Below are 8,051 nucleotides of genomic sequence, written 5' to 3' on the forward strand. Positions count from 1 at the left end.
GCAATTGGGACGTCTCCACAGTTGCCCGAGGCCTGGAGAGAGGATGGAGGAGTCCCTGATGCGGCCGCGATTAGGGACAGGGAGTCTAGTGGGTAGGGACTCTGGGGATCGGAGGGAACAAGGGACGGGGACTTACCCTGTTTTCTGCCGGATCGGGTGGATGAGTAGAGGTTCCCTGGTTGTCTCCTGGGGGAGGGGAGGAGCGGCCCGTGTGGTAACCCACGGGGCTTGGTACCCCTCCAGGGTTCTGGCACCAAATGTAAGGTCGGATCTTAACAAACGGCACCATGAAACAGAGGAAAGCTTCAAGTGAGCTTTATTGGGGGCGCTCCTGGGCGAGGTTCACTGGTCCGAGAGGAAGGGGCCAGAGAAGTCGCACCCAGGCGAGGGCAAGATTTTATAGGGGAAGAAGGGAAAGGGGTGTGGTGAATCTGGGAGGGCACAGGGTATTCCTTATTTGGTGGTCTCTTCGGGTATCGTGGCAATATCTGGTGCCGGTTGCATCAGTCTTGTGACCGTTGGTCCTGCCCCTCAAAAGGCGGGAAGGCTGGGCCAGGTGGAAAGTCCCCAGGTCAGTTCTTGGAACTGGGTGGTCCGGAATGTCTCCAGGTCAGTTTCTGGAACTGGGTGGTCCAGAGAGTTTTGGTCTGATGGAACCTGTGAATCTGATTGTGTTCCCCTGCCTCGGGCCAGTTGGCCTTACATTTCCTGTTTCTTAAAGTGGGATTGTATTGCTATAAACCTCCCTCTTAGAACTCCTTTTGCTACATCCCATAGGTTTTGGGTCGTTGTGTCTCCATTGTCATTTCTTTCTAGGTATTTTTTTATTTCCTCTTTGATTTCTTCAGTGATCACTTCGTTATTGAGTAGTGTATTGTTTAGCCTCCATGTGTATTTTTTACAGATCTTTTCCTGTAATTGATATCTAGTCTCATAGCGTTGTGGTTGGAAAAGATACTTGACAATTTCAATTTTCTTAAATTTACCAAGGCTTGATTTGTGACCCAATATATGATCCTGGAGAATGTTCCATGAGCACTTGAGAAAAATATGTATTCTGTTGTTTTTGGATGGAATGTCCTATAAATATCAATTAAGTCCACCTTGTTAATGTATCATTTAAAGCTTGTGTTTCCTTATTTATTTTCATTTTGGATGATCTGTCCATTGGTGAAAGTGGGGTGTTAAAGTCCCCTAATATGAATGTTACTGTCGATTTCCCCTTTTATGGCTGTTAGTATTTGCCTTATGTATTGAGGTGCTCCTATGTTGGGTGCATAAATATTTACAATTGTTATATCTTCTTCTTAGATCGATCCCTTGATCATTATGTAGTGTTCTTGTCTCTTCTAATAGTCTTTATTTTAAAGTCTATTTTGTCCTATACGAGAATTGCCACTCCAGCTTTCTTTTGATTTCCATTTGCATGGAACATCTTTTTCCATCCCCTTACCTTCAGTCTGTATGTGTCTCTAGGTCTGAAGTGGGTCTCTTGTAGACAGCATATATATGAGTCTTGTTTTTGTATCCATTCAGCCAGTCTGTGTCTTTTGGTGGGAGCATTTAATCCATTTACATTTAAGGTAATTATCAATGTGTATGTGCCTATTCCCATTTTCTTAATTGTTTTGGGTTCGTTATTGTAGGTCTTTTCCTTCTGTTGTGTTTCTTGCCTAGAGAAGTTCCTTTAGCATTTGTTGTAAAGCTGGTTTGGTGGTGCTAAACTCTCTCAGCTTTTGCTTGTCTGTAAACGTTTTAATTTCTCCATCAAATCTGAATGAGATCCTTGCTGGGTAGAGTAATCTTGGTTGCAGGTTTTTCTCCTTCATCACTTTAAATATGTCCTGCCAGTCCCTTCTGGCTTGCAGAGTTTCTGCTGAAAGGTCAGCTGTTAACCTTATGGGGATTCCCTTGTGTATTATTTGTTGTTTTTCCCTTGCTGCTTTTAATATGTTTTCTTTGTATTTAATTTTTGAGCTTGAGTAATATGTGTCTTAGCGTATTTCTCCTTGGATTTATCCTGCATGGGACTCTCTGTGCCTCCTGGACTTGATTAACTATTTCCTTTCCCATATTAGGGAAGTTTTCAACTATAATCTCTTCAAATATTTTCTCAGTCCCTTTTTCTCTTCTTCTTCTGGAACCCCTATAATTCGAATGTTGGTGCGTTTAATGTTGTCCCAGAGGTCTCTGAGACTGTCCTCAGTTCTTTTCATTCTTTTTTCTTTATTCTGCTCTGCAGTAATTTCCCCTATTTTATCTTCCACGTCACTTATCCGTTCTTCTGCCTCAGTTGTTCTGCTATTGATCTCATCTAGAGTATTTTTAATTTCATTTATTGTGTTGTTCATTGTTGCTTGTTTCATCTTTAGTTGTTCTAAGTCCTTGTTAACTGTCTCTTGCATTTTGTCTATTCTATTTCCAAGATTTTGGATCATCTTTACTGTCATTATTCTGAATTCTTTTTCAGGTAGACTGCCTATTTCCTCTTCATTTGTTAGGTCTGGTGGGTTTTTATCTTGCTCCTTCACCTGCTGTGTTTTTTTCTGTCTTCTCATTTTGCTTATCTTACTGTGTTTGGGGTCTCCTTTTTGCAGGCTGCAGGTTCGTAGTTCCCGTTGTTTTTAGTCTGTCCCTAGTGGCTAAGGTTGGTTCAGTGGGTTGTGTAGGCTTCCTGGTGGAGGGGACTAGTGCCTGTGTTCTGGTGGATGAGGCTGGATCTTGTCTTTCTGATGGGCACGTCCACGTCTGGTGGTGTGTTTTGGGGTGTCTTTGGGGTGTCTGTGGACATTTTATGATTTTAGGCAGCCTCTCTGCTAATGGGTGGGGTTGTGTTCCTGTCTTGCTAGTTGTTTGGCATAGGGTGTCCAGCACTATAGCTTGCTGGTCGTTGAGTGAAGCTGGGTGCTGGTGTTGAGATGGAGATCTCTGGAAGATTTTCGCCGTTTGATATTATGTGGAGCTGGGAGGTCTCTTGTGGACCAGTGTCCTGAAGTTGGCTCTCCCACCTCAGAGGCACAGCACTGACTCCTGGCTGGAGCACCAAGAACCTTTCATCCACACAGCTCAGAATAAAAAGGAGAAAAAGTAGAAACAAAGAATTAGTAAAAGTAGAAAGGAAGAAAGGAAGAAAAGAAAGGAGGGAGGGAAGGAGGAGGGAAGGAAGGTGGGAAGGAATGAAAAAAGGAAATAAGATAAAAGTAAAATAAAATTATGATAAAATATAATAAAGTTATTAAAATAAAAATTAAGGAAAAAAATGGACAGATAGAACCCTGGGACAAATGGTGGAAGCAAAGCTATACAGACAAAATCTCGCACAGAAGCATACACATACACACTCAGCAAAAGAGGAAAAGGGGGAAAAAATCATAAATCTTGCTCTCAAAAGTCCCACCTCCTCAATTTGGGATGATTCGTTGTCTATTCATGTAGTCCACAGATGCAGGGTACATCAAGTTGATTGTGGCGTTTTTAATCCACAGCTTCTGAGGCTGCTGGGAGAGATTTCCCTTTCTCTTCTTTGTTCGCACAGCTCCTGGGGCTCAGCTTTGGATTTGGCCCCGCCTGTGCGTGTAGGTCGCCAGAGGGCGTCTGTTCTTCGTTCAGACAGGACAGGGTTAAAGGAGCCGCTGATTCGGGGGCTCTGGCTCACTCAGGCCGGGGGGAGGGAGGGGTACGGGTGCCGGGCGAGTCTGTGGCAGCAGAGGTCGGCGTGACGTTGCACCAGCCTGAGGCACGCCGTGCGTTCTCCCGGGTAAGTTGTTCCTGGATCCTGGGACCCTGGCAGTGGCGGGCTGCACAGGCTCCTGGAAGGGAGGTGTGGAGAGTGACCTGTGCTCGCACACAGGCTTCTTGGTGGCGGCAGCAGCAGCCTTAGCGTCTCATGCCCGTCTCTGGGGTCCGCGCTTTTAGCCGCAGTTAAGTTGCTAAGCATTTGCACCCGTCTCTGGAGCTGCTTTAAGCAGTGCTCTTAATCCCCTCTCCTTGCACGCCAGGAAACAAAGAGGGAACAAAAAATTTCTTGCCTCTTCAGCAGCTCCAGACTTTTCCCCAGACTCCCTCCTGGCCAGCCGTGGCGCACTAGCCCCGTCAGGCTGTGTTCACGCCGCTAACCCCAGATCCTAACGGATCCTCTCCCTGGGATCCGTCCGAAGCCCGAGCCGCAGCTCCCAGCCCCGCCCACCCTGGCGGGTGAGCAGACAAGCCTCTCGGGCTGGTGAGTGCTGGTCGGCACCGATTCTCTGTGCGGGAATCTCCCCACTTTGCCCTCCGTACCCCTGTGGCTGCGCTCTCCTCCGCGACTCGGAAGCTTTCCCCCTCCGCCACCCGCAGTCTCCTTCCACGAAGGGGCTTCCTAGTGTGTGTAAACCTTTCCTCCTCCACGGCTCCCTCCCACTGGTGCAGGTCCTGTCCCTATTCTTTCTCTGTTTATTCTTTTTTCTTTTGCCCTACCCAGGTACGTGGGGAGTTTCTTGCCTTTTGGGAGGTCTGAGGTCTTCTGCCAGCATTCAGTAGGTGTTCTGTAGGAGTTGTTCCACGTGTAGATGTATTTCTGGTGTATCTGTGGGGAGGAAGGTGATCTCCACGTCTTAGTCCTCCACCATCTTCCCTTTGCCCCTCTAAATAGTTTCTTTATTAAACTAGTCTTGATGGCAAACTAAAGGTTACTTTTTACATGGGCTATTTATGCCTTTGGAATTGGTCCTTAGGACCTTGAATTTTAAGGGTCACTTTTTCTCTAAGTATATATTTGTCTTAGCAACCTTGGGACCCTGGTGGAGAATGTGGGCCGTTGTTAGGGTGGCTTATTACCGCAGTTATTGGGACTCGCCTCGTGGAAGTTAAACTTTACGCCTTCACTCTTGCAAGCAGAAAATCAAATCGTTCTAGGATGGCAGCCACGGCGGGGCGGGGATGGAGCCATGCCATAGCCTGCCTCTTCACTTCCTTACAGGAGGCTGAGGGCCAGAGTCCATGCATAGAACCGCCCTCCTTCCACTCATCCTGCAGTGCCACCTGCCTGCTACTTCTCATGTATCATTCCATCACTGCCTTGTGCCAGGCACTGTTGGAGGCTCCAGAGATACTGCAGGGAGCAGAAGAGACCACAGCCCTGCTCTCTTGGGATTTATATTAGGGAGATATAGTCAATAAATAATAAGCAAGGGGGATAGGATTACTTGTCTTAGGGGGATAGGAAGGGGTAGAATTTCAAATATCGTGGTCAGAGCAGAGTCTCACTGTGTTGATATTTGGTCCAAGACTTGAAGAAGGTGGCAGGTGGACCACGAGGCTTAGGGAGAAGAACTCAGCACCCGAGGATTAATAATGAACCAGATGTCTTTCCTGCAGCAGGAATTCCTTGTGATTATGATACAAGAGGTAGAAAGTGACAGGTATGGAAGAGGAGTCCAGGGCCGAGGCACTTCCTGTTTCCAGAGCATCTCCCTGTCTAGGCTAGCTCGCATGAGGCTGGTCTCCTCTTGGGATTACCATGTTCATGTCTCACTTTATCCCTTCCTCTAGTTCCTCAGGAGCTTCCAGTGATACTCACTGAAGCTTCTTCCATTTTATCCTCACAAATCTGTAGAACTTTCAGTCTTTGTTACTAATCTCAGCCTTATGCATGAAAAGAGAATGGTCACACCCCTGGAGAAGTTAAGTTGCTAAGCATTTGTGTAGGGCTTGCTTATTCCCTAGTTCTAGGTAATAGTTCCTCTTTCTGGTGAGGTAGGCCAGGACGAAGTTAGAGATGAGATAACTAAGCAAGGGGATAGGATTTGTAACATAAATAACTAAGATTATAATAATCAAACCTACATCCTACGGTAGAAATGGTTGCTACAGAGATGCTCTCATGATTCCTGACTTCCATCCACAACCTTTTCCCAAGTGGTACACCACCACCCCCATGTTTGAATAGCTCCAGTAACAGTGAACTCACTATCCCTCATATAGCCCATTCCATTTTTGAGGAGTGCACACTGTGAGACGGCTCGTCTGCGCTGAATTAAAACATACCTTCATATCTCTGCTTTCTGGAGGCAAAATCAACTGTATTTATTTCTTCTCCCGCTCAAGAGCCACTCAGGGACTTGAAGGCAATTAGTAGTCTGCCATGTATCTAGTTTTCTTCAAGCTAAGCATCCTTTCAGACTTGAGTTGAGCACCACCTCCTCCAGGAAGCCATCCCCTGTACATGATCTCAGAGCGCTCTTTGCACAGCCATATCACTGCACTTGCCGTGGTGCTTTAGGGTTCTCTTGGTAGGTCTGTTTCTCCTCCTGGGCTGTAGACCTTTATGTCTTCAGTGGCTTCTCAGAGCTTGGCACACCCAATAGATGTTTGGTGAAAGACTTGAATGGGCGGGTCCTAATTCCCAAATGGTGAGACCAGTCCTTCAGTATTGTGCAGGAGCCTCTGCAGCCTCAGTTTGGGATTCCGAAAGCAGCTCTGAAAGCTGCAAGACCGTTTCTGACCTCTGGGTCAGAGGGCTGAGACCCTTGCTTTCAACTGCACAGTATAAAGTTCACACGCACTTATGGAAACCATTAGCTTAGTCCAAGTAACTGGGCTTGGAATTTGAGCAAGAAAATGTAAGTGTGAGCCTCGGCGCTGTACTCAGGGTTTTCTTTCTCTCTCAGCCCTAATTCCGACGTGCGGGTTTGTTTTGCTGCAGGACCTGGAAGACTGATTTGCCCAAAGGAATATGCACTCTGGTGTCCCTCTCCGTGGAGCACGAGGAAGCCCAGCTCATGGGTGGCGTGCGGGCCGTGGTGATGGACTCTCAGTACTTAATGGAGCCGTGTGGGTCAGGCAAGTCGAGGCTGACCCACATCTGCAGGGTGGACCTGAGGTGAGTGGGCTCCTGGGGGCAGCGGGCGCAGGCTTGCCGCACATTCGCTGGGGCCCTGTTTCTCATCTGGTCCCGTATTTCACTGTCCTTTTATTCCTCTTGCCATTAACATGCTTTCTAGAAGACTATGTGCGCCTCCCCCTCGCTTTTCCTCTTTCCACCCTTGCTAAAATTCTGACTTTCAGGAGAAAGTCCTCTGCTCATCTTTATTTCCGTTTTGTCCCACTTATACTTCTGTGCTTTGGGCACAGGGCAAACACCAGCACTAGAGCCCGGGACGTGGTAGGTGCTCAGTAAATACGAGTCCTCTTGGGTTTTCTTTTCAGCCTGTCCCTTTTGCGGCTCTCTCCAGTTGCCCTCCTTTGAGAGGCAACTAACTTAAATCCAACCCCTTCAAGGCACTCCTGATATTGAGTTCTTGGTCTGGGTGGATATAAGCTGGGTTTTCTCAGTAAATTCTAGAATTAAGTCTGAATCACCCCTGAGGAGACGCTATCATTTTAAAGCACCCGGTGAATACTGGAAAGATAGACTAACTACTTGGCCAAAAAGGCATTTCAAGGCCCCTGTTGACAGACTGAGGTTCTCAGAACCTTGGAGCAGCAGCCCCGAGTGTAATGCAGGTGGACTGACATTCAGGGCACAAGCACAGTCCATGACAAATTTTGGTGATTTGGAAAAAGACTTTCCCACTTCCTTTCTGATTTTTGTCCCTGCAGAGGTCATTCCCCAGAATGGTACAATAAAGGCTTTGGACATCTGTGTGCAGCGGAAGTTGCCAGGATTAGAAACTCTTTTCAGCCCCTCATTGCTGAGGGTCCAGAAACTAAAATCTGAGTTTTCCCCAGTGTGACATCAAACTCAGGGGAAGAGGAAGTGAAAGCAAACACTTGTGGGAGAGAGTGTGCGTGTGAGAAAGCAAGGGAGAGAGAGAAACCGACCGACAATGCTTAAAAACTGAAGCACTGAGAAGTCGGGAGTGTTGAAGATGCAAGAATTTCTGAGAACTTTCCTAGCCTTCCTGGAGATGGCTACATCCCTACTAATATAATATTTTTAAAAATCAGAACATTTATCTATGTTACTTAAAATTAAATGGATTATTCCTTGTGCATTGCCTAATTTGCTATTTAAAGGCTTCTAAGAAGCATATTCTTAACTGTAAATAAATGTATGTATAGCATATGTACAT

General features: G+C 46.6%; 1 protein-coding gene across 5 annotated transcripts in view; it reads left to right on the forward strand.

Moving 5' to 3' along the window:
- STARD13 (StAR related lipid transfer domain containing 13) overlaps nt 1–7,696 on the forward strand; it is a gene marked incomplete at both ends in the record, with an annotated part of 396,567 nt that extends 388,871 nt beyond the window's left edge. For all 5 annotated transcript variants that reach the window (XM_079721597.1, XM_079721596.1, XM_079721594.1 and 2 more), the window contains 2 exons: nt 6,683–6,859; nt 7,579–7,696. In XM_079721597.1, the coding sequence (XP_079577723.1) occupies nt 6,683–6,859; nt 7,579–7,696 (295 nt within the window). The remainder of the gene's footprint in view (nt 1–6,682; nt 6,860–7,578) is intronic.
- Between the last annotated feature and the right edge of the window lie 355 nt (nt 7,697–8,051).

This window comes from Hyperoodon ampullatus, assembly GCF_949752795.1.
Source record: "Hyperoodon ampullatus genome assembly, chromosome: 16".
NCBI lineage: Eukaryota > Metazoa > Chordata > Mammalia > Artiodactyla > Ziphiidae > Hyperoodon > Hyperoodon ampullatus.